Source organism: Struthio camelus, chromosome 7, assembly GCF_040807025.1.
Source record: "Struthio camelus isolate bStrCam1 chromosome 7, bStrCam1.hap1, whole genome shotgun sequence".
NCBI lineage: Eukaryota > Metazoa > Chordata > Aves > Struthioniformes > Struthionidae > Struthio > Struthio camelus.
Window position 1 is genome coordinate 9273905 of NC_090948.1, and position 27454 is coordinate 9301358.

The 27454-nt window shown below is 38.0% G+C and overlaps 1 protein-coding gene across 4 annotated transcripts in view; it reads right to left on the minus strand.

Moving 5' to 3' along the window:
- ATRNL1 (attractin like 1) overlaps window positions 1–27454 on the minus strand; it is a 542042-nt gene that overhangs the window by 91812 nt on the left and 422776 nt on the right. Inside the window, exon 29 of one of the 4 annotated variants that reach the window (XM_068951632.1) lies at window positions 8040–9961. The exons of 2 other annotated variants lie outside the window; for them this stretch is intronic. In XM_068951632.1, the coding sequence (XP_068807733.1) occupies window positions 9902–9961 (60 nt within the window). In that variant the 3' untranslated portion in view covers window positions 8040–9901. Of the gene's footprint in view, window positions 1–8039; window positions 9962–27454 lie in introns of those variants that run through there. One more of the 4 variants, XM_068951633.1, reaches the window with a different exon arrangement.

Here is a 27454-nt window from a genome sequence, read left to right on the forward strand (position 1 = left end):
AATTTACTCAGTGATTTAACTTCGACAACATAAAGCTTCACTGTCGTTCTACAGAGAAACCAGGCTACTGATTACAATTTTGTACCTGAAAACTTAAGAAAGTTTTACTTCACTGTTTTACTATTTTAATGAACTCAAATTCTCAGCAATATCAGAGTTACAACATTCTGTCTCTGATCTGTTTCAATTCCAATTAGAGAAACTAAAAGCTCTACTGCTCCAACCAGCAATGTTTCTAACTCCTCACCCCCTATTTTTACTTCCTCACTGTCTTTAAAACTGGCAGAGACCAGGTGGCTGTGAAGGGGCTGCCATGAGATCATGCAAATGCACCAGTGAAGCCTAATGTAGGCAATGACAGAGGTACAGGAAACAGCTAATTTCTCATTTTGGGCCTCCTCTTTTTCCTGTCAAAAGTCTAATTATAAAAAAATTGCATTTTACTGACGTTGTGTCAAGTAGTCATGACTGCTACCCAGTTAAGTGTTTGACTCTGGCTCCTGAATAACAATGTTAATGAGACAATGCAGAGCAGAGGGAGCGTGGGTTGCCAAGCCTGTGCAGCAAGAGATGGGCACAATTTCTGAAGCAAATGACTTGCTCCTGGGACACAACTGTGTTTGATTTGAAGATTTCTTAGCAACTTCATTTTCAGACCATATCATCCAAAACGCTGCTTATGTCATCAGCATTTTGCACAAACATGCTTGCTGCCAGTGCAAGCCTCTCTCTAAAATGCTATTACAAGCACTAATCCTATTTGCACCCATGACTGTAAAACTCCATCTCATGACAGAAATAGTTAGAAAATGCCAACTCAAGTATATAAAATACTGAGGACTAGGGAGGACAGCACCAAACTGCAAGGGATTTCTGAAAGTAATTTCACAGTGTTGAAAATAAAAATATATGTTATGTTTAAAAAATAATGCAAAATCATGACAGAAATTAGACCACTTCATATGTTCTTTTGACACTGGGGCTTGTTCTAGACTATATATTCTACAGCATAATTTTAAACCTAAACTATTTACCTGTCTCAAATCGCAGTGCTTATGTTATTTGTCCATATGCCCCTACCTCCCAAAAAGCTTTATTTAACCTTTTAATGTCACTGCATTACCTCTAGCACCAACCTCTACTCTTTCACTGAGGAAAAGAACTAAAGTAGATCTTATTGGATAAGACTAAGATCTCATCAGGCCTCAAATTCTAAAACAAACAAAAAGATAAAAGAATTTTATTAGCTCCTATTCTGCCTTAATCATATCCATACCAAATATCTTCAAGTTAACTAGTTTACAAAGAAAGGGTTTGTAGCTAATTGCATACTCAGCTGGGCTCTCTGTAATTCTGTCTCTAATGGCACTTGAAGATCTCTCGACTCTGAGAAGTTTGTACAGGCATCAGGGACTGGAATATGAGAAGCAGTCCTGCTGGTGGATATGCAAAGCTGAACAGAATCTGCTGCTTGCCAGCCTTTTCTGTTGCTTTATATGTGCAGAGTCAGAAGAACAAACTCCATGTCACATAGTATTTGCAGTCCATAATGAACTGGTGGAGGCAACTGGGACATTATAATGGTGAAGACAACTTAAACAAAATACAAAAGAGAAGAGAAGAGAAGAGAAGAGCAGAGCCGAGCCGAGCCGAGCCGAGCCGAGGTTTTATCTGTAATTTAATACTGCAGTTAACCTCAAAGAAAATAGGCCTTTTCAGCAAATGCTTTTACAGTCACTTTGTCGTCCTCCAAGATGCACACTGTCTGTAAGGCCATCTAAGCATCTTAAGTCTCTGTCCTGATTTACAATTAATTTATTTCCTTTCCAAGTATGTTAATATATTAACCTCCATGTCTTTGTGTCTGTGCCCTCTTACTTCCTCTTGCTATCTATCTGCTGCATTTTAAACTCCACTAACAACAGGTATTTTACAACCAGCATCCCAGAGATCCTTCTATCAAACTTCTTTTTTGCAGGCAGAAGCTGCATCTCTGCAGTTAAGGTAAAATTAGACATTAAAAGCAGAAAATAAATTTCTTTACACACATGAATACAAAACAAATAATTACGTGATTAATATCATAGTGCTTTCTCTTCTAATAAAGCTGAATTTTCCCAGAATTTAGATGCAAAGGCTAGTTAGCAGAGCTTAGATGCAAAAACTAGTTTAGGAGTTAAAATGAATTCGATTTGAGTCCTTTAATATATAAAAAAAAAATCTAGACTTTGACTTTGAATGGGCTGAACAAAACACAGATCCCACAAAAATCTGTATAATTCAAACACTTCAAATCTTGTGCATACTTCACTTCCAAATAGTTTTCTTTTTCAAAAATCAGCAGTCATTTCCCCACACAAATCCCTGAATTGAACTGAATTTTTTTCTTCAGTATGGCCAAATCATAATGTTCCAATCAAAAAGATTCTGCTGAGGAACTGCTCTGAAAGTACTTGCCATTTCTCACTGTTGTCCATGGGAACTAAACAGGAGGGTGCCTACAAGTGGCTACTTGGAGAAAGACATCCATCTCCTACAGTTGTCAGTAGAGCTGTTTCTCCTTGTGTAGCACAGGAGACCACCAGCTGAGGGCAATGCAAGAAAAATTGAAGGTGAGGTGTGATTCATTCCTCATAAGCAACTCAGACAGGCAAGGTTTTTATATTTAGCCTTTCCTGACACGTTTCCAACTCCTCTGTTCCAGACTGACATGACTGTTCAGCATAGGAAGCATTCCTCATTTGCCTATGAGGAACTTGAGAGTGGATGAAATTAAAATACAGGATTGTACAGGACATTCACTGGTGAACAAAGGGAGAGCACACTGGAAATATTCTGTACGACACTAAGAAAATAAATTAGTATTTTACAGACAGACATAATTTTTGTTTTGCAGTAAGAATGTAGCACAAAATATGAAGCTACTTTTGATTGAAGTTATTAACAATAATTCTGTCCTTGTATCAGCTTTTAGTTTTAGCAAAGACGACCGAAGAGAACCTTAATCTTTTCTCTGCAGCTGTATATTGCAAGCCAAGAGAACTGAACCCTTTTAGTAGTAATGCTGGGTGCTCAGAGAGGAACTCTCAAGTACTATTATCCCTGATACCATCGAACACACTATAATTTGTGCTGCTTATAGCAGCTTTGAAATGTGTCATGGAGACAGAGTGATTCATACTTTTTATTTTTGTGGACAATGGATGTTAATATTTTCTGGTATTTAGAGTGTCAGCTTTTTGACAACTTACATCGCATTTTGGGTTTTTTTTGCTATCTGAAATCTGAATTGTGGGACTTGGTACAAAATAAAGCCTATCACTTGACTAACACTTCTAGCCCTTTTTTCTTCTTGTGGATACTTTTACAAATTAAATATCTTGTGATAAGGTGATGAAGTCTTGGAGGTTGGAGGGGTGAAGGAAGAAAACAGGGAAAAATTAGGGCCATGAAAACGTTTGGATCTCAAGGTGAAGAACGAATTCTGAAGATGATGTTCTCTGGAAGAATCTCCTTATCTGTGGTCATTAAAAACACTTCACATGTTGTTTTCAGAGATAATCATATCTACGAAAATCCACTAAGTATGTACTATATCTAACTAAAATGATCATAAAACAACACATCTTTCTTTTAAATCTCACATTAAAATTTTCAAAATTATTTCTAAAGTTGTTAGAGTAATTTCTGAAAATTCAGTAGAAACTGCCAGGGAAGCTATGGGATAGAATTTCTGTGGACATAGGATTTTCCCAGTCAACTCTGGATACCTAACTTCAAAGAGCTCTTGAAAGCCCCATACAAAGCTTCCAGATAGCACAGAGTGTACTTTTTATATATATATATATAATATATCTGTATGAAATATAACAGTAAAGTCAGAAGGTTCAAGTCTTACTTCTACTAAGTAGGAAAGGTAGAATATCATTGTTAAAAGAACAAAACTGAAATAACTCGGGTGTTAGGCTCTGAATCTTATAGCTTTTTGAAGCATTATTGAAGAGCAACAGAATATAAAAGTTCATATAAATGAGGAAGTATCAAAATACAACATTTTTCAGAATAAGTAGATAGCATGCCTTGTTATGAAGCACAACACACAAAGAAGAATTACAGATTTATTTTCAGAATGGGAGCACTGACTCATACACCCTAAAGGAATGCAACTTCAAAGTTGTCTGTGACAAGCTACGTACATATTGGACAACAGAACAAAGGGACAACAAAACCAGCAAAACTTACATGTTTGGTACTAGTGTCAAGATCATTTTATGGTTCACACTTTCCCTGCAAAAAGTATCTAGGAGCAAATTGCCCCTTTGAGGATCTCAAAAAACCATTACTGTGATGAAGGAAAATCATTCTCCTAAAGGAAAATTATTCTCTGAAGATTCTTTTCCCTCTAGCTCTGCCTTCTCCCAAATTCTGCAGTAAGAGCAGTTACTAAAAACAATGACTCCACCTATCAGAAGCCGGAATGTTATTTATTTATCAATAAAAGTTAATTCACAAGCAGGTTTGCAGTAAGGGATTTTCACAGTAAGGTAAAATACAGTAAAGTCAAAAAAAAATAAAAAAAAGAGAAGGAGGGAAAAAAAAAGGAACCAAGATTGAACACATTCTCCAAAGGAAAATTGGATAGATGTAGGAGAAAAAAAAGATTATTAAAAATAACATTATTATCTGTTAATTTCTCTTTATATCCAACTGTTGCTGCAAAAAGTGAAGCTACGGAGGTGAGGTGTAAGTAATAGCACTGTTTGGAAGAATTAATGACCCACAGATATTAACAGATACCAGCCTTATCACTGGAAAAGGCTAAATGTCGATACTTCTTATACCATATGGGAGTCTGTTTCTAAAGCCTAAACTTCCCAAAAATACAAGAGCGGGTTGGGCATTGGAGAAATTTCTTGTTCTACATGTCTGTGCATAGTAATCAGATACAGAAAAAAAGCAAGATTAGTAACAACTGGGAGACCAGTGACCACCCCATGGCTTCTGGAATAAAAAGGAATTACTACCCAGAGCAGAAGAAACCTCTAGGCAGTCTCTGAAAATATCAGAAACAACTGGAAATTTATTTACTTAAAGCGTGTCCCTGTATCTGGAAGAAATAGGAGTGTCCATCAAAAATACAATAATCTGACATTTCTGACAGTAGTAGGCTCTGTAGTACTTGAAATTGCTAGTAATCATCTCAGATAAGGCACTAACTATGAAACTACTAACAAGAAATCTGAGGACTGATGGACAACAACTGAAAGAAATACGATGGTACAGAATGAAGCACTCATAACAAATTAAGTCTACAGAATTAATTGTGCAGTCTGGCTAACTATAACAGACTAACTGTATCCCCCAACAAAATTCCCAAAATTTTCCAAAGGGAGTTATTCCATCCAGCATTATGCTTATGCAGGGTTCAATGTTATAATGTGCCTTGTAATCCAGTAGTGATGAAGATGATGCTGTGAATAAATCCTGTAACAGGACTCATTGGATAGTGGAATTCTACCTGGTAGAAATCATATGACCTTATTTGGGCACAGATGTCTTGGGGAAGGTGGTTGGGGGAAGGGGAAAGGGAAAAGAAAGGAGATAGTCAAGCCTCTTAAAGTGTCTCAATACCCTATAAAATCAATTGGGAGAATGAAGGACCGGTGAAGACTGCAGAGGATGATCCATTCCACCTCATTTAGATGTCTTCCTTTCTCTAGCGATTACGGAGCACTGCTGGGAAACATAAGGTTCACGTACCCAGTTGAAAATCCTGGCAACTTAGCATTTTTGGAGCACAGGTGTCACTGGTGTAGACTTAGCTCTGAGCTGCCACCTCACAACTAGCATGTGCTAGGCACCAGGCTCCTAAGCACTCTCCACTGAACTGCCAGGCCACAGGGGAGCTATGAACACAAGTATCACAGGACCAAAAAGGAGTGTGCACAAAATGCAACCTGATTCAGCTGAGAGGAAACAAGGAACTGCATGGAACATGTATGCTACGCTATCATACAATATCTTCTGTCTGTCACTGAATGAAACTAAAAAACAAAAACAGTCCCAGAAGCAGGAACCCTTGGTTTTCCCACCAAAGGTCAGTGCCGTAATCTCTGATGCTCTAGTCTACCATAAGGATCTCTGTTGCTGCTCTGCTTCTTGTCAGACTTCCACTGGCAGCTACAGTGGCCCCAGCTTCAAATGAGGGGATACATCATACTCTTACACAAGATATACCATGACATAATGGTTATGGCCCTCTCCTGATACACCAAGTTCTGAGAATGCATGGACACAAAGTTACCCAAAACAAAGTTAACTAATGTTTCTTAATGCATTCTCTGATGCTGGCAACAAGAGGTGGATTTAGTTTAGGCTCCTTTTACTGTATTTTTCTCCTTTGTGCCACTTTTGTGGGAAAAGTCTAGTCTACTTTTCCACAATAACCATTGTTATTCATAATTATTCCTGATATTATGCCCATATCTGACTCCTCCTGCATAAAAAGGAGCAAAAAACTTCCCTCAGTAATTCTTGCATCAGGCTCAGCTGCTTGCTCTTGAGGTAGCTCTTCTTTTAGAAAGATATGCAGTTTTGATCAAAGGCTTCAACTAATGGAAAATCTATAATATTCCCTGAATGACGCATTCCAATGATAAAATACTTTGGCTTTTAAAACGTGCATCATATTTCCTGACCGAATTTTCCGACTTTCAGTTTCAGCCTCAAGATCTTCTTACACTTTGTCTCCATGATAAATGAATCCCCAATACTGTGTGCTGTACATATGTCATCCCTTACCTTGTTCTTTGACAAAGAAAATGGACAGAAGTGAAAAGAAACTCTCATATGAACTTGTTTAAAATGAGCTCAATGTTTCTAACAAGATGATGAGTTCAGGTCTGATCTTAAATGCAAAACAGAATTCTTCCATCTCCCAGTTCAAAGTGGAAGAGTAAAATTTTCAGTCACACATAAGAAACTAAAAACTAAGAGGTTTAAATCCAGAGGACAGAAGGAGAGCCCCCTCCCAGCCCGCCTCACAGACACACCAAAAAGAAAGAGGGCCTAATAAAAGTTCAATTTCAGGCCCTTTCCACATTAAGATAAGACAGACCAATCAGGGATTATCAAAATAAAGAACTTAAAACACTTGCAAAAATACCAGGGAGAAGTACAAGTAAAGGGGAAATACAAGTTAATATTCAAACAGAGCTTTAAAACCAAGAAGCATCACCCTGCTAAAGTTCCTCTTTTGGATCATAGATTTGTAGTGGTTTTAATTAAGTAATTACAGTATTAGCAAACAAGCATAGTGAATTTCTATCAAAGTTAGAGAACGCCACAGCATCAACCAAAGAGACAAGTATGCACAGCATCTTCCGAGTTGAGGGACAACGAGCATTTGCCAACATGGCAGTCACCTCTGCTTAACATTAGGTTGAAAAAAATGGGTAAAAGAGGAATTCCTGGAAAATACAAGAAAAATATTCTTTAGTCTAATCCTGAATCTTTATCCACTATTCATCTTTTAGGAACAGCAACAGCTCCAAGAGTTACAGCATGTTAGCTCTATCACCAGAGCAAAACAGCACCAAGCTTGACTGAAAAAAACAGACCCATCCAGACCAGACAAATTTGTTGTTTGGTACCACTAGCAAAGTGTCTAGAACATACAAGTGTAGAGCAAAATTGCTCTGCAGTAACAATAAATACTCTCTGCTGACCCAAAAGTAGACTTAATCCCAATTTTAATGAGGGCGGCACCACAAAGGAACGTTGTGTAACACGGAACAGAGGCATCATGTAAAATTGACCATGATGGTCAATTTTAATGGTGGCCAAGGGAGAGCAGGGAAAATTTTAAGTTAAAGAGCTCTTCCCAGTTAACCCATGATTGGCTTGACCTGTTTTGGGGCATGATCAATATAGGAATACATTGCTTTGGCCAAGCCAGCAAGTCTTTTGTCTTTTCCTCTCCTATCAGTCAAATACCCTGGGCCTCTCTTGCCATAAACACTACTCAATACCAAAGCATTGGAAAAGGTTTCCTTTATTTGGGCAGTAATAAACCAGCATCAGTACATCAATGATCAACAGTAAATAAAAGAGTTCAATTATCCATCACCCAGAAATCTGAAGTTCATTAGCTACAGCTTCCATTTATATATATATATACACACATTCTAGTAGGCTCAATACAAATTTACCAATTGTTAGCAAGTCATATTAATGTCTTGCACACACATGTTTTTCCTCAATGTGAATTCTTTAATACTAATCAACCTAGCATAGAGCCACTGTAGTAACTGATGTTCTTCCAATAGTCATGCATAATTTTTATGATCAGTTAAGGCCAGAGCAAAAGGGGAAGAAGGAGAGAGAGGGAGATATGAGGGGAAAGGACAAGCAAGCAAACCCACTGATTCCAGACAGGTTATTGTCTCCCAGGTCTTCTTCAGGTCAAAAGCTAAGGGTTGTTAAGAGACAGCACCATCATTTAGATAGCCAAGTCTAATTATTGGCTGAAAAGAGCTTCTACAACTGTGTCTGTCATACCAGATGGGGGTGGGGCAGAGGGCAGGGAGGACAAGATGACACAGCTGTTGAAGAAGAACTTTCTCAAGAAGTTGTGGAGGGACTCTGGGAAAGTGGACCAATGTGCCCTCATGCGATAGGGACAGGCTCACAGAGACTACCCTGGTGGATGCTGCTTTTTTGGATAAGACGGTTGATATGCAGGTCAGTCCTCTGAGAGGTCTGTCTGGTGACTATGTACACTAGTGGTCACATTTTAAATTAGAGAAACCGTAAATGCCTGAATTCTGGCAGACCTAGTAAACAAGTACAGCTGACAGTAAAGATATTATAGTGCAGAAGTCAATATGAAGACAGAAGAATTGCAGGACTCTACCCAGGACAGTGAAAATCATGAAGCTTCTCTTTGAGGATTGATTCAGGGAGAGACAGAGTTAGCCTTTAACTCTGGTACAGCTTCATAAATAACTTGGGTAAATCAAACATATAGGTATGCCTCCAAGATCAGCCTTAGCATTCGCTGTTACATGACATTTATGGTTCAAACGGTATTCTAAGATTCTAAACAAAAACAGTCTAGCAGAGCTGCATCTTATAATAAAAAGTGAAAATAAAGACACTTCTAAGAGTGGAGTAGTTGAACATATAATCAAGTTTCAAGTATATTGAATATTCAGGAAGGGAATTTACAAGTCACTAGATGTCTTCATACTGACTTAACATAGTTCAATATGTTAGAGCAACAAATCCATTCGAACGCCTGGGTAGCCGTGGCTGACCACACTGCGAATGTCAGTTTACTCAATCAGTTAATGAACTCTTGGCACTTTAAACTTAAGCAAGTCATTTATTATGAAAAAACTAAGATTATTATTTAACTAGTCATTCAGCTGCTGGCACAGGCATGGTATTATAAGCTGATGAACCAAGCGTAACTTCTTTTTTTTTTTTAAACCTTTTTATCTGCATATGACATACATAAAATCTCAGAGATGCCACAGTTACTACAGAAATTATCCATTTAATGCTAAATACACTGTTCAGGTAGAAAGTAGAAGAAAAATTAGAATAAAAAAAATAAGCAAGGCTTTCTGGGAGTTGGAGAGGAACAGTAAGGGGTATAAGCATATGATATTCCACGGTAATGAGACAGGCTGGCTGCATTCCAGTGTCAGCCTCTGTAACTGTACCCTGTAAGAATTCAGCTGCAAATCTTTGTTTCTTTTGTGTCTTTCATATATTTGCAATTTACAAGGCAAAAGGCAAAGACAAAGTCTTTCAGCTGGAGCTCTTTCATCCAAGAACATTCTTCAACCAAGGCCAAAGGTTCACCATATCCTAAAGGGGCTTTGGATCTGCATGTTCAATCATCTTCATCCAAATGTATTTCTTTGGGAGCACTATTCGGTCCTTGTGGTGGATCCTAAAAGAACACCGATAAAGACTGTCTTCATTTCTTCAAATACAGTCCTCAATGGTTTCATCTTTAGGACCACTGAATAAGAGTACTGTGTCAAAAGTGCAAAATGGTAAATGGTTCAGAGATATTTCAATTAAAACCACAGCATATTGAATCATTGCTCCATCTACAGTATTTTTTTGTCAGTTTTTTAGATAATGGCTTCTGAGATGAAATAGACTTTCCGGAAATTCACAAATATGAACACAGTATTTTTTCCTTGCACTGAGAGCAGTTAAGAACAGCACTACATACTATTCTTGCCTGGACTATTATTTCTAAAGTGATAAAAATTGTGGCAAAAGAGGCTACATGTATACTGCAGTACTATAAAATACTTTGAATAAAAAGCTCTCTAGAATTTGATGAAGTTACTGTATCTACTGAAATTGCTTTACTGACAAGGGACAAGCAGAGTTAGATCTCTGTGAGGAAATAAGCCAGTTATTTAACGGTGAATGAGAATGCTTCAAAACAGTTTATAACGGGAAGTAAAAAAAAAAAACAAAAAACCTGCAACTGCAATCTGTAACTACCTAAAAAATGTCAGCTAATTTTGGTTTCCAAACCAATCTCACACTCCAACCTGTCCATCACTATTCTACTTCACCTAGCTTGCTTAACTTTCTTTTGTCTCGTATCCTTTTTTTTTTTTTAAACTTTTGCAATTCTTTCTTTTCTCTATTCCATTTTTCTATCTCCCCTGAGGTACCCACTCATTTACTCCTTTCCCTTATCCGACCAAGTAATTTATTTCCCTTTTCTCCTCTGGTAGCCTCTGCCAGAACCACCTTTCTTCCTAGTTCTACAAGCCCCTTTATAATCTTAGTCTTTCCGTTCTCTTTTTGCGCCCACTGTCTCTCCAATTCCAACTCTTCTATCCCTTTTCAATGAAGTGCCCCACAGTTGCCTCCAGTTCTTTGCCAGTTATTTTGCACTCTTCACATCCCTCTTCCCCCTTAGAAATTATAAGCGATTTCTCATCATCTCAATACCTTTTTGCATGCTGTGTGACTTCTACCATTTCATACCTACCTGTCAAACAATTGTTTCTCAAGACCGATTCAGATAGATAAACTATTTCTAGAATAAGGGAACAATCCTCCCTTGCTCCAACAGTGTAAGATGACTAAATAGGAATGGAGCTGATCTTCAGCTTTATTAAAAAAAAAAAAAAAAAAAGCAGTGCTGTCCAATCTTCATTATTTTATTACAGTGCTGAAATAATTAGGATTTTTATTTTTAATTAAAGCTGCAGCTTCTGAGAGAAGTATGTAAAAAAACCCATCTCTAAAAAGAAAGTTTCACGCTCTGATGGTTACAAGAAAAGCATGACACAGGATCTTGTCTTAACCTAGTGAATCAAAGATGGGAAGGATAATAATCCAAGCCTAATATTTTAAAGCCTTATGATTTTTAAGCTGAGTAACTATTAGCATTCTGACTCACAGCTTTTCAGAGACAGACATAAACCTGATCTGAATAGAAGGGCAGAAAGCATAATAACAGCTTCCTAAGTCCATGACTGATTTTGAACTATTCTGGGTTAGCAGTAGTAACTGCATGATCAAAAGCTTACAGGAACAGAAAAAATAAATGAAAAGGAAAATAAGAGTGTCAACCAGTCACAGAAATGCCATAAAAATATCACTCATTACACTGAAGTTGTAAAACCTGGCAGCAGCATTTTCACAGGAACTTCTATTCAATTTGGGACTGAAATGACCAAGTGTCAAGTGTTTGGTACTTTGCAGATTTCAAACTAGTAGCAAATGGATGAAAAGCTCAATTTTCCCTCATCAGTCTGAGGGATTCATTTCTATCAAAAGTCTTTCTTGATCTCGAATTAGAAGCTGCTTCTCTGTAATGGGAAATGGACAGGTCAGATAAAGGATACTAATGAGGATTACTCTTTCCTAGGACGGAAAGCAATCAATACTTCTCCTTAATTGATCTCAGAGCTGTGATGGGGAAGGTACAAGTTTTTCTACTCCATCTTGTAACCTCCACAAAGCCTTTAATTGCTATTTTATATTTTCTAGAGTTAATACTGTTAAAATCACCTTCTGTGTTCTTCTTCTACAGTCCTAGCCAATTTTTCAATCTAACAGGAGGAAGGATTAAGATTTTGACCAGGAGACATGCATTTGACACTTGTCTTCTGACATAAATGATACCCATCCCCATGACCAGGCTGCGTTTACACAACTGAGTTAAATACTTATAGGAAATATTTCTCTATGAATTCTGTGACGAGGTGGGTTTAAAACACTGCATGGTTCAGAAATCAAATCCTTTCTCTTTTATAACATTAGTGTTTGAAGGATGTCAATAAAACATACATAGCTCAAACAGAAGCTTCCCATTGACTCTCTATTCTGCCTTCAGGGCCTGTCCAAAGCTGATCTCCGACTTTAAATTTGATAAAACTCAGGTGAGATTTGGTTTGTAAAACAACAACTCTAGGCTTTAAAGTTTTATTAATTCTTTGTAGCGTCCTCTGTTCTTCGGCTTTTTATGTGTAAACTAGATTTCTGTGCAACAGAGTCAATACAAAACTTTTAGCTGAAAGGGAATAGTGATTTAAGGGACTCTATCTTCTTGTAAAAACAAACATTATAAACTTGTTCTAACAGCAAAATAAATATAAAAAGAAAAATTAAGGTAGATTGTTAGTTTTAACAGCAGCCTCGAGGAAGAATGGAGGCAAAATGAGAGAACATGCTCTTAAGTCTTTTTTTCTGACAAGTTTCAGGCCTATCACATCTTAGATCTATTATATTATGCAATTAAGGATGATTTTCTGGATGCTCAGGCATTCCCAAATCACTCAAACAAATCAAAACTATTGCTTTTTTGTCCTGCCGCTTGGTCATAGGTAGACCTTAGCTTTCCCTTGCCAATAGAAAAAAATTGTTCTGACAATGAGCCTGGTGCTGGTTCAGTGCTTTCTAAATACCGTACTGTGAAATACCATGAAGTGCTTGGAAGCATTCACAAACTATTTTCTCAGTATCCTGTTCTCAGCGTTAAAGCTAGCTGTGGGTCAAGTCAATGCTATGAAAAATCTAAGCTTTACAGCTGTTGAAATGCTTAAGCCATATCAGATTTTAAAGTGATGTCATAGCAAAGTAGTTATTACTAGCCTGCCACAGGATCTGCTGATGGCAGTTGAAGTTCTTATTCATCAAGGGGCCCAAATAATTGAAACAATCCATCTGCTCTATGTACTCTCTTTCTGGCTCTACTGTGATTACTTGCTGCCTTGTGATATTTGCCAGTGATGTCATACTTAATCAAGCAATTGCTGGCCTGTTAGATCTCCTGAGAACTGCACCGTACTCCCGTGATGGAGCACAGGTAACTAAAATAATCCACCTGTTACAAGCTTTTCCCTAACAACAAAACCTGACGGGACATGATATTTGGCAGTGACTGTCATAACTAATCAAGCAAATGCCAGACTCATGCATATTTCCTGAAAGCTGCTGCTGTTTTTCATCATAAATTCCAGATAATTGGAGTAATTGACCTGCTCTAGGGCCCTGTTTTGACTCTTGCATTCTCTGGGATGGGACATTTGCCTGTTGTCATATTTAAGAGCTGCAGCAGGAATAGGCTTTAATTACTTTTTTCACAAGATACAAGGCCAAAAATATTTGCAATATCTTGCAAATATTGAAAGATATTTGCGTTATCTTGCAAATAATGTCAAGAAAAGTGACATTATTTGCAAAGCTCATGCTACTGAACTTCCAGGCACTAAATCTGCTCTCCATACGCCCACCATGACTCGCAAGCGCATGCAGCATGCTATCTCAATTTCAGTGTTGAAAAAGATAGAGAGGAAGTGAGGGAAAGAATGCACAATTCCTATTATCAGCCTCGTTGCAAAAATATTAATGGAAAGACCAGCAGGATTACTGCTCCCATATAATGGGCATTAAGTGATTTAAACACTCCAGTGCTCTGTTGGTCAAATGGACCCTTGTTGAAATAGTTAAGGAACCTACAAAATATTTTATAGTGGACCTGGAGCCTTGACTTAGGCTTTTCACCACTTATGTAGGGCAGAATTGCCTGTTGATTGCTATAAAGATTTTATAATAGTCCAATTAAGTATACTTGCCATAAAAAGCTTTTATGCTTTCATGGGCTATTGTCAGAATAGGAACATAGATCTTACTTGTAGTCAGATTATATTGCTTGGTTTTATTTGAGAAGTACAAAAATACTGCATTCACTCACTAGATTACACCCCACTCTACAAGGGGAGATGTTACATTGTATTTATTACTCTGCTTAGCATCTGAGCAGGTCACAAACAGACTGGCAGTGACTGTAAGAGTCTAGCACATCTGCAATAATCTTGCAAGTATCAATTACAGAGCTTTTCAGCAATGTCATTAAGATCTAACATTTCTGCAGCTGTATTTACTTCTCCATTTTTAGAGGTACAACATTTTGCTCTGCACAAAGTACAGGATACAGCATAACATTCTTTTATTTTAAAAGACCTCTTGTGACACACAGTATCCACCTCTAATAAAGTCAACTTTCATGAAGTCCACGTTTGCACGGGGGAAGGCAGGGGGTTTGTTTTTTTGTATTAAACCTGTAGTTCCCTCTTCTCAGCTCCTTGTCTTCATACGGACAGCATTAAATGATTTAAAAGAGAAATGCTGATTTTAAAGTGAGAAAGCTAGAAATACAGGATGTGTCAACAGTGCATGAGTTTATCAAAAAACTAAGAGTGAGTTAGTTACAGACAGGTTTTTTTTTTTTTTTTTTTTAATTTGAATGAAAGTGAAGCCAATTGAGAAAGTCAAGATGATCTTTTAAGAATAAGGGTAGTTTACAAGTAAACCATATGTTGAAAGGAACACATTTGCCTCATCTTCCACCACAGTTCCCTTGAGATAAGCGTAGTAGTTTTCTTTTAAAGGAAAAGAAAACACATACATACTCCCTCCACTAAATGAGTCTTGACTGGAAAGGTTTAAAGTAAAGATACCAAAAGTCAAATGCTGACATCCAGAAGAGACTTACATTTTTGCCAAATATGAGAATCACTTTACTTACACACAGGAGCAGGTAGGTAGGCACCGAAAGCCTCTCATCCAGACAGCTGCTAGTACTTGCCCTGCTTCCCCTGTGCTCCTAACCTTTCAGCGGCCACTTCCAACCTTTGGATCCTAATGGTATTTTAGCACTTGCAATTCAAGTATTATACTGCCACTTGCATGGTTTTCTCCTCGTTGAGGATTATCTCAGGAACTAATCTAGCAGTATCTGAGGAACTAATCTAGCAGTAAAGTTTGAGTTGTTTGTTTACAGAGGAAAGTTAAGATAGGACTTCTATAATGATTATTTATGAACTAATGCCTATTTGAAAAAGAAAAGATACAGACAAGACACTGTTTATGTGTGCACACTACAGCAATGGGGAAAAGCCCAGCTTTTTGATGAAGTAGCATTATTTACCTACATAGGTGATGATTAAATGCAGAGAAATTCAGAACAGTGACTTTATTTACAGAGAATTGGCCCTGACCAATACAAGAAAATATAACACTGCAGTTTTTTGTCAGCCGTGAGATTTAATTATACATGATTAGTTATACTGGCACATCAACAAAAGGTCACACGACACAATGTAAAAGAGGAAGAAAGTAGTCCTATAGCCTGGCAGTGTTACAGTTACAAAAAGTTAATATTCATATAGTACTGCTGGAGGCCAGGTGGGGGGGGCATTCTTCATTCAAGTCAAGTGAAAATTGAGCGTCAAAAAAAAGAGAAACTTTGTGATAAGACACCAATAGGGGAAGTGATACACCCTTAAGGTATTCTTTGGTATACTCATTGGCAGTCTGGAGTTGGATTAGGCTGTCTACTGAAAGCAGACGAATATTGTGTTCTAAATTGCCAGCATTTTTGTTTCAAGTTAGGGCTATTCTTTCCACAAGGGAAAGGTTTTGTTTTAAACATAGAGAAGGATTTACCCCCATTTCCTCATTCAGATACCTGTTTCCCTTCTCTGCAAAAAGGGAGGGAAATGTTCATTTAGAGTGATTAAAATAGTAACAATGAACACAAGTGGTATGGAAAAATATAAAATAAAAAAATAGGATTTTCATTTTCCTTTCCAGATCAGTAGAGAAATCTTGCTTCAGTGGTTTTATTTCACATACAAACTCTTTGGATGCTAAAGTCAAAGCCTGAAACTATCATCTTTCTTCCTGTTGTTTTATCTTTCCATGTAATTACATAGAAATCACTAATGGCTACACTACTAAACTAGGGTTATCAACAGAGCAAGTCAAAGATTCACAGCAAGTTGAGTTGTGCACCATAAGTATTTCAGCATGGAACTACACAACTGAAATCTGAAATTTAAAGACAAGCATATATTTGCAGGAAAACGTTGGCGGGGGAGTGATGGAAGTGGGAATACCTTCAAACAAACTTAGCTACACAAGTATTGATAAAATATCAAAAAAATAACATGGAGATTGGTATCAAGCTTAAAAAAGGAAACTCAGTCCCTGGATTTTAACTTGCTGCAAAAAAATGTCAGAAGTGAACTTTGAAACTAGGCTAACCTCTCTTTCACTTTGCATTTCTTTTCACAAATGAAGGAGGGTTTTTTTGTTGTCTTTTTCCTTAAACTTTTGGTTCTTTGTCTAACTGCAAAGCTCTTCTAATGGCTAATGCATCTTTCTTTTCATATCTCTCCAAGCTGCTAGCGAACAACTTTAGATACAATTCACCTATCCACTGAATCCAGCTTTCTGCTTAGGCAGCACATGCTACTTTAGACAATGTTATCTTGAGCACCTATGGCATCATTAACTGTCTGAAATGCTCCATTTTTTAAGATTGTTCTTGTTAGGAACAATTTTGGAAGAGTATAGAAGAGCTGAGAAGGGTTGAATGTTTTAGATTAGGCTATTATAGTAAAATTGAGCATCCCAATCAAGTTCTCTGGTATCTAAACTGATTTATTGCATCTGGGCTCTTCTGTGTCAAAAAAGTCCAAGGAGAAGTACGTATCTGAAATTTTGTAGTAGGATTTTATGTTAAGACTCCCCCATCCCCATAGGTCATGTTGCAATTTAGATTATACGACTTACTGTAATTGTTTGAGGTAGGACAGCAACATATTACAAAGAAAAAAAACTGTTAGGGGCTTCCTTCTGAGACTGCACAACTAGCATTCCAATTATTATTCAGGCATATAGCTGGATCTACAATCTTCTTCAGCTTCTACTCCTGCCAGTTTTACAAAAAGAAAGCAGAAAAGTATTTGGACAACTTCACTGTACTTTACACCTCCCTGAAACAATGACTCATAAAATGAACACTGTCTTATGTTCTTAGTAAAATAACTTTCATTATATTCAGTTATTTAGTAAGCAAATAAAGCAGTTTTCATCTCTCTCTGTAAGCTACTGTAATTTTCATCAGGTTCCTTAAAATATTCACTTAGGACCAATGGCTGAGGAATCAGAATACTACTTGCATTTTTATTTAGATGCCTGAATAATATTTATATATAATCCTTGCTCAACTGCCATCTGGTTAGGACCAACGCTAGTTTTTGAAGTTCTTATCAGGACCACATTCCACTTCTTTCCAGGTACAACGTCATCTATGCTTTAAGGAACAGCTGTTTTTCTCCATGCTAAAATGAGTTAAGGTGCAAAATTAGTGTTCTACAGCCCTCCAAGGAACTCATTTAAGGAGATGCTTTCAGTGCCAAGCCACATTTGCAGGATTAGGTTCTTTATAAGATAGACATGTGGCAGGCTCTTCCACTGACCATAAGGAAAACAGAGGAGAAGGGAGGGATCAGAGCTCTCTTATAACAGATTAATTGCCACAGTATTTACAGAAGTAGTAGGGAGTGTAGGTTCAACTCCCTCTTCCGCCATAAAGAATTCAAATCCACATCCCTTCTGTCCCAGAAGTTGCCAAAATCAAATGTCTGGCCTAGGGACTTCTGAGTGGACATACCTGAAAGTTTTCATGTTCAAATCTCTCTCTACAAGGAAGAGAGCTTAAATTGAATGCACTGATGTTAGGCAAGTCATTGCTTACTGCAACAAAGCGCCTGGAGTAACTCATATGACCCCCAGCTCTGTCCATGCATGGAAATGCAAACCACAGACCCACTGAGTTTTCTCTAGATACCAGTGGCTACAAAGTCTGTAAGTGCAGCACCTATCTCTAGGCTACTACACGCTCTACTCAATTTGTCATTGGAACCCGTGGTCATGAAAAGAGATTGTGAACAATATTAACATGGTTAATCCCATGCTCCTCCTCTGCTTCTAATTTCTGCTTGGGTTTCCCACCTGGAAGACTGAATTGTTTTTATTACAGAAGTAATTATGGTGATGATTTTTTTTTTTTAAAGTGACACCGTCGTATCTCAAGGTGTCATTATTTTAAACTATTTTCTTTGAATTGTTTACCATGGAGTTGATGCAATTAATTCCCATCTCTTATTTTAATTAACACTTTACCATGGCTAGAAAATTACTTACTTTCAATTCAGGTTACCAAGAGGTGAAGGTAAATTTCCTTAGTATACCCTGCGCAGGTAGACTTTTTAATACATGACAGAGGGTTTTGAAGAGCAGTGGTCAAGCATAGAGCTCATCTTCCTGACAGAAAGGAAGGGGATATTTGAAATCAAGTCAGATAGTGCACAGAGAAAGGAAAACAGAAGGTATTAGATCTGTCAGATTCATTTGCTTCTGCCTCTTCTTTGCCATCATTGGTTTAAGGTGTCTGAGAACTCAGAAAAACCCAGTTCCACTCCCTGTAACTTTGAACTGTGGAAGGCTCAGGGGATTCACTTATTTCATGTTTTTCAGCTTCAAGCCAATCCTTAAGGGGAAAAAATAATCCAGAATATATTCAGTGACAATAAGAACCCTGAAGAACAAGGAACAGACAATGAGGACAGAATTTTTGTAGATGGCAGCTATTCCTGTTTTGGTCTGCATAAGCAAAGGTCTCATGCCATAGCAGGCTTTGAATATACCCATAAAGGGATTAGCCATGACATGGTGCTTTACTTGTATTACTTGATGTTTTGCCAAAAAAAATTCAAAAAAAAAATCTATTGTCTCTTCACAAAGCAATAATTATGCTTTTTGATAATCAAAACAGTTGGATTAATGTAATTCTAATGTATCCTTATTCTATTAAAACTGTCACTTGGCAAACATGATCTAGGGCTACAGAATGACTGGCAGCTTTTATTCTATTACATTATGTTAGAAAAAGGAAGATGCAAGTATTTCAAAGGACAAACAAAATGCAATCTAAATTTACATTTCAAAACATTTGCTTGAGTATGAGTTGGTGAATGTTTGTCAGTATTATCAGATTACTTTGCATTTTTGTTCACTCTATTTCTTAGAGTTCACGTTACCATTATCTATTCAAATAGTGGTGATCAGGTGATCATTCCTATTAAAAATCTCCTAATTTTTAATAGGAATGCCAAAATAGGCTCTGTGCCAGGAATCATATACATATTTATTGAGGAAAGAGCCCATTTAAGGGAATTTAGGGTTTTAATGCTATATAATTAAATTTATGTCAATACAACAAAATATATACTGTAGGTTCCATTATTGCAATTAGAGACAGATGAGCATACCCTTGTACTCCAGCAAAGCCCTCTGACTTAAATAAAACTCCAAACTGATCAATCTTGGCATTCTCTGCAGATTCACTAGTGTGGAGCCCACATCCTGCCAGCATCTGTCAGGAAAATGTAGCTGTAGGACTGAGATACCAATTTGCAATTTGAGCTTTTAAGAAAGCCTTGTTTAAATGTAAGGGAAGATGTAAATATTTATTAGATAGCCTCAGAAGTAGGTGATTTGATGGTGCTTTTCTTCATAAGATTTCCAATAATTCTACTACCTCAAGTGCTTTCATAAGTGGCTAAATCTTTCCATGTGCATCTGTGCAATTCTGAACAGAGAAAGCAAGACTGAGCATTCTTTTGAAACAATATTGCACAGTGACAAGTGCACTAGATTTCCATTTGTTGTGTTTTGCAATTTAGCATATTTAATTTTCAGTTTTGCTAGTAATTCAGAAAGCTTAACACTTATTTAATTAGTCTAAGATTGGTAATTCAGCCAATGAAAACTAAAATAGTTAAGATGTATTAATTGAAAACAATGTTAACAGTTAATTTTCTGAATGATGGAGCAACATAAAAACAAACTTGAGTAACACTGATTAATTAATTGATTAGCTGGTTCCTGTTGAGAAATTATATTCAATAAGAGTCTGTCAATACAAATTGCTATCAATTGCCACTTTACAAAATGCCAAGAATAATGGGTTCAGGTGCATATTAAAACCAGTTGTCATGAATGCCAATTTAGAGGAGAAAAATGGATTGTTTATCATCTAATTTAATTTCAGACAGTTAACTTACTTGTAATAACTCACTTTAGCATAGAATTTTCAAGAACTTGAGTGCTGTTAAAAGCAGCAGCTTGTTCCAATAAGCTTGCAAATTTAAGTTCTTCAGTAAATAATTTAAAGCAGCCTATAACTCAGTTTTGCCATTGATTACTTGGAGAATATTTAGCAACTGTATTCAACATTCAGACATCCCCCTTCCTCGCCCTGGCAGCATGTTTTGTTACAAATGCTCCTCACTGTTGTATTAGTAGACTTGACTCTTAAGCTTTCAATATATTGAGCAAGATGCAGAACATCCAACGTTGCTGCTGGCTGACTCAGCCAGAACTCCTTGCGGGGTCTCCTAGATCATGCCTGCTAGCAGTTATACCACACTTGGAGGTATTTACTACTTTTTTCAGCACATCTGGCCAGTTCTGGTGTTCAGATAATGAACAGAAATTGCACAGAACAGAATTCTGCTCTCTAGTACATAAGCAGAGTGGAAGGATAAATAATTGTGTTTTGGGAGGTGTTCAGTTCATCCTTGGCTTTATCCTGGCTATTTCTGAAATCTGTTAGATTATGTTATTACTGGAATTACAGTCACCATGTGCAGAAGTTCAAAGTCAAGAAAGAGTTCTTCTGCCCTGCTAAAATACAAGGCATAGTCAGCTATAAGATTTTACTGTGGCATTCCTTTTCATAATCCAAACTTCAGATAAGTTAACAGTGGCTAATAGAACATTATTCTATATCCAATTAGAAGTTTGGATACAGTTTTTCAAAGCATGTGTTATGTACTTGCTTTCAATAGCATTCAAACAATTTTTAAGCTTTGACTGTTGTTCAATAATTCTGTTTCAAAACTGGAAAAGGAATATACTGCAGTATGCCTAAAAAACCCATGGACTATTTCAGCATATTTCAAGTTCTCAGCTTTTACTGTTTAAAAAAAGGATTATTTATTGATACACAATATAAGAAAATGATCAAGTCATATGCACTGTCTGTAAAAAAATTAATATATTTCAAGAAACTTGGAATGAAGCTTCAAGAGGCTTCTGGGTCACATTAGCCATTTCTTTGTAGTATGCACCTAAATTTCAAAACTTAACCTTGTAAGTGATAGGAATCAGTGGATCAGATATTTTAGTGCAATGAGAGCTTGCCAAACAATTGCCAATTCAGTTGTGAACCGGCAATGAGACCATTCACTGGACTGTTTGGATAGCCCATACTTCTTCCATACAGTCTTCATACAGCAATCATCATTCAGCAGATCAGCACAGCAAACAGTAGTCAGTGTTCAGCAAACCAGCAGAACAAATTGGGATTGAAAGAATAAAATGCATACACATTCTGCCTACTTTTACCCTGGAACAAAAAGTCTTTAAGTAAATAATCCAGTTTTCCTAGGAAAATATGCCCCAAGTAGAAAGCTGGAAGTTTTAAGTAAACCCATTACCTTAGAGCCTTTGAAAAGCAATCAAAATCAGTTCCTTACTGGTCCCTAGAAGGGGTCAACTAGAAACAGTTTTAACTCTTACAGGGAGACTGTTAGAATTCTGTCTCTGGGCCAATCTTCAGTAATGTTGATACTGTTCACTGGTCCATAAACTGACTGCCTCTATCTTCCACAAAGTTCAAAATTCACTGGACTTCTATTAGTACTGTGCCCAAGTATAAATATGCAGTTATATTACAGCAACCCACTAAGATTATATAATTTAATATCTTATTAATATGCTTGAAGCTATACACCTATAAAGCATATCAATCTACAACTATGATCTGTTTCTCCAAGTTCGCAGTTTCTGAAAACTGGTGAACTATTAGCCCTTTCCTTTAGTTTGCAGAGGTATTGAAACACTTGTTATAACTAGGCACAATCAGAGTCAGATTCTGAGAGAGTGTGGGGTGACTTTCCCTTGGAAGACTTTCCCTTGGTCAAAGAGGATCCAGTTGGAGATCATTTGTCCAAATTTAACATCCACAAATCCCTGGGCCCTGTGCACCCACAAGTGCTGAGGGAGCTGACAGATGCTATTGCTAGGCCACTCCATCATCTTTGAAATGTCCTGGAGAACAGGACAGGTGGCTGAGGACTGGAAGAAAGCCAGTGTCACTCCAGTCTTCAAAAAGGGCAAGAAGGAGGAGCCAGGGAACTACAGGCCTGGCTGCCTCACCTCCACCCCTGAAAAGCTGATTGAACAGCGCATCCTGGAGGTCATCACTAAGCATATGGAGGACAAGAAGGTGATCAGGAGTAGTCAGCACAGATTCACCAAAGGGAAATCATGCTTGACCAACCTGATAGCCTTCTATGATGGAATGACTGGCTGGCTAGATGAGGGCAGAGCAGTGGATGTTGTCTACCTTGACCTCAGCAAGGCTTTTGACGCCGTCTCCCCTCACAGCCTCCTAGGTAAGCTCAGGAAGTGTGGGTTACATGAGCGGACAGTGAGGTGGATTGAGAACCGGCTGGATGGCAGTGCTCAGAGGGTTGCGATCAGTGGCGCAGAGTCTAGTTGGAGGCCTGTAGCTAGCGGTGTCCCCCAGGGGTCAGTCCTGGGTCCAGTCTTGTTCAATGTATTCATCAATGACCTGGAGGAAGGCACAGAGTGCACTCTCAGCAAGGTTGCTGATGATGCTAAACTCGGAGGAGTGGCTGATACACCAGAAGGCTGTGCTGCCATTCAGAGGGACCTGGACAGGCTGGAGAAATGGGCAGAGAGGAACCTCCTGAAATTCAAAGGCAAGCGCAGGGCCCTGCACCTGGGGAAGAATAACCCCAGGCACCAGTACAGGGTTGACCTGCTGGAAGGCAGTTCTGCAGAAAAGGACCTGGGAGTCCTGGTGGACAACAAGTTAAGCATGAGCCAGCAATGTGCCCTTGGGGCCAGGAGGACCAATGGGATCCTGGGCTGCATTAGGCAGAGTGTTGCCAGCAGGTGGAGGGAGGTGATCCTGCCCCTCTCCTCAGCCCTGGGGAGGCCTCCCCTGGAGTACTGTGTCCAGTTCCAGGCTCCCCAGGACAAGAGAGACATGGCGCTACTGGAGAGAGTCCAGCGGAGGGCTACAAAGATGAGGGGACTGGAGCATCTCTCCTATGAAGAAAGGCTGAGGGAGCTGGGCCTGTTCAGCCTGGACAAGACCTCCCCCCTCTTCAGGGGGGACCTTATCAATGTGTAAGAGTATCTGAAAGGAAGGTGTCAAGAGGATGGAGCTAGACTCTTCCCAGCGGTGTCCAGCATAGCACAAGAGGCAACAGGTCCATCTGAGAAACACAGACAGGTCCATCTGAGAAACACAGACAGGTCCATCTGAGAAACACAGACAGGTCCATCTGAGAAACACAGACAGGTCCATCTGAGAAACACAGACAGGTCCATCTGAGAAACACAGACAGGTCCATCTGAGAAACACAGACAGGTCCATCTGAGAAACACAGACAGGTCCATCTGAGAAACACAGACAGGTCCATCTGAGAAACACAGACAGGTCCATCTGAACCTGAGGAAAAACTTCTTTACTGTGAGGGTGACTGAGCACTGGAACAGGTTGCCCAGAGAGGTTGTGGAGTCTCCTTCCCTGGAGATATTCAAAACCTGTCTGGATGTGATCCTGGGCAATATGCTCTAGAGGACCCTGCTTGAGCAGGGAGGTTGGACTAAATGATCTCCAGAAGTCCCTTCCAACCTTGGGCATTCTGTGACTTAAATCTTACTCATTATTTAACAGATCATGTTACAGCATGCTCACAATAGGTACCTGACACAGTCCACTGACTTTGGTTCAAATCTATAAAATATCAGTGAGCATAAGGTTACCACCATACCACTGAGTCACTGGAACTAACTCACAGTAGTATCCAGTATGTTCATTAGTTTATGCAGATCATTTTGTTTTTCAAAGTAACTATATTAATATTCTCCTATAATCTGACTTCAAGAAAGATGAACCATATTTGCAAACAAGCAGCAATAAACCAAAAGGTTTCAAAAGTATTTTCAGCTTTAACAATAATTGATTTAAATCAAATTTAATAATTGATTTAAAACAAGAAAGTTCAACAGTAAAGTCTTTGAAATGCCACCTCAAAAATAGGTCCGACTCTTGCTTCCTAGCTTCTCTTTTACAGCATAAAAGGCTGTCTTTTGCCTCATGACTTTTCTCCTCATGGGAGCTCCTATGGACCATTTCTGTTAGCAAAAAAGAATCCATTGACTGAGCCTATCCTAAAGCTAACGGACAGAGTTTCCTCAGGGAAGCTGCAGAAGGAGGAACGCAGATATTGATCAACCTAGTTAAAAATATAACAACGTATATCCATCACTACAATGATATATTTGTTTGATTTTACACAAAATTGTACACAAGGAAATATTTTAGCTTTAACTTAGAGTCAGAGGAAGAGTACATTTTACTTAAAAGAAGACTGACCATCTTTTTTTCTGCAGATCTGTTATTTCCCATCTTAAGAACATTTAACTGGATTTTCTGGAACTCACTTGCTTGTCTTGTTCCAGAAGCAGCTTAGGACGCTCAGCTTCTGAGTAAAAGTTGCTTTGCTTTTCAGCAATCGTTTTGGAAAACCCTGAACTGCTATTGGCATACAGAGTGAGAACAGGTTACCAGTATCTGATTAGAAGCCAGATTCAAGAGCAGGTGTGGCTTAGCACTGCAGAGGTTCAACCAAAACATATTTCTATAATTTCCATTCAGAATTCACCATCAAATAGAAGAATTTCAGACCATGTTCAAAGAGCCTTCAGCAGTGATAGAAAAAACCCTTTGCTTAAAGGATTATTTTTGAACGAGGTTTTCATAGTGATCTGTTTCACTGTATTGATTCAAACTGTTGTACTGACACAAGCAGAGAGGCAATCAGAGATAGGAATTTCTTAATCTGGTTTCATTACTGAAGTTTATTAACCTGCATGTACCTATACTGTCAAATGGCTATTCAACACTGTCAGGAAGCACTTGGTGAAAGGCAGGGGCACAGGGAAGGGGAATAGATATTCTGGGTCAGGATCTTATCATTTTTTTCTGACCACTCTAGAAAGTTCAAAAACTAGGTATATGCACTGGATCAATACAATAGCATAGTAGACAAAAAACTTCCCCCCACCCTTCTGGTATCTCATAGTAAGTGTAGTAAAATACAGTTAATACTGTTAAAAAATTGTTCAAAAGAACTTTTCTGTAAAGACGCATGGCCCCACTTCATAGTTTGAAGTCAGAAGTTAGAAATATCCATAGCACATACAACAGAACAAGACAGGAAGATCAAAATAGAAATGTTAAACAGCCTCCTTCTGTCTGTAAGCATGGCTTGGATGATTTTTATTATTATTATTACATTTAACTGTTAAGGAGATGCATTCTCAGAGACAGTACCATATCTCAAATCCTAACAAACAAAAATAAATATATATGACTATTAGAGCAAAAAAGTTGCAAGACATTACCACAGAACTTGAAGAACAATTAGTAAATATTGCTTTTAGTTCAACACGAGGATTGACTGATCCCAGTAATAGTATGCATTTAATTAAAATACAGGCAGCTTATAATAAATTGTATTTGCAATAAAGTATCAACCAGTATTCCTATTGGCATCTTCCAACTGGTATTTGACTCCATATAATCCATTACTTTAATAACTACCTGGTAATAATGCATTTCTAATAAAGCTTTCAGAGGGTAATAAGTAACACTGGTAAATAATTTCTGACAAAACACTGACAGACACTATGTAGTAAGACAGCGGGAAGGAAGATGTATGCATCATAATACAGCTGAATGCAAGGCCCTAACCTAGGACACAGAATGTTATTCATACTTAAGGACGATTTGGGAAACAGCAGATCTGAAAAGGCACTCCGTAACAAAACTAACACAAATTTCTAGTATGACGTTATACAGAAGAGCTATTAACAGTGAGTGTTCTGAAGGAAGAGCAAAAAGATGACGGCAGTGATGTCTCTGTATAACACTTGTAAGGTTATTATGGGCATTTTTGACCAGAGCTTTATCAAGTGTTAAGCATCAGAATTATGCTAGTTCAGAACTTTCAGATCCCATCTTTTAGATCCAGTCCTGGTATCTAAAACATGACGATAAAAGTTGGAGAATTGCACAGCATTCAAAGAGCTCCAGAACAATTTGTAGTCTGGAAAAACATGCTTTACAATTTGAAGAGCTCAATTTATTTTACTGAATATACTTTAAAAGGTTATTTAATCAAAGTCAACAAGTACCAATAATGGTAGGAGACTTTGAGAGCACTTTACTTTAATAGACAACACCAAAAAAAACCCCTTAAATGGCTCTTAAATTTATCAGAGCTCAAGCTGATGCATTATTTTAAATGAATCCATAAAGAAGGTGAAGAGAATAAACCACTGAAAGACTGCAGCTCCAGATTCAAAAGGGTCAACTTTGACTGAAGCAAGGTTGCCTAGAATTTAGATATCTATTTCTACAACACTGCTTCCCAAGAAACCCTGCCTAATTTTACTGGCACCTCAGTCTGAGGACAATAACATCTGTTAGTAAAGTTCCACGGATACACAGCGTTACACTCAAACATGTCCAAAGTTTACTGCAATTTAAGCAGGGTTAAAAGGCTCAGTGTTTGGGTGTCATAGGCACATGCAGAAATACCAAACATTTAACTGCTCAATTTTGTGTGGAACAATAAATAGTTCCAGGTTAATTAGAAAAAGTACAGAAGTAAGAAGTACAGTTTTGCAACCTATTGTTAAAGCATTACCAAGGAAAGAGGATACTTCATGATCCAAAGCAGTTTACAAGGCAAATATTACAACAGTACAGTTTGATTAAATGCTTTAACACCACCTCATGCAGGGATTAGAAAACCTAAACTAATATCTTCCGTCTCCCAGGAGAGCAACTCGGGTCACAGGCTAGAATCACATTTCCCCCAAGCTGCTTTAGAATTCTTCTCTTCACAATGGTACAGTCACAGCAGGAGCTGACAAGACC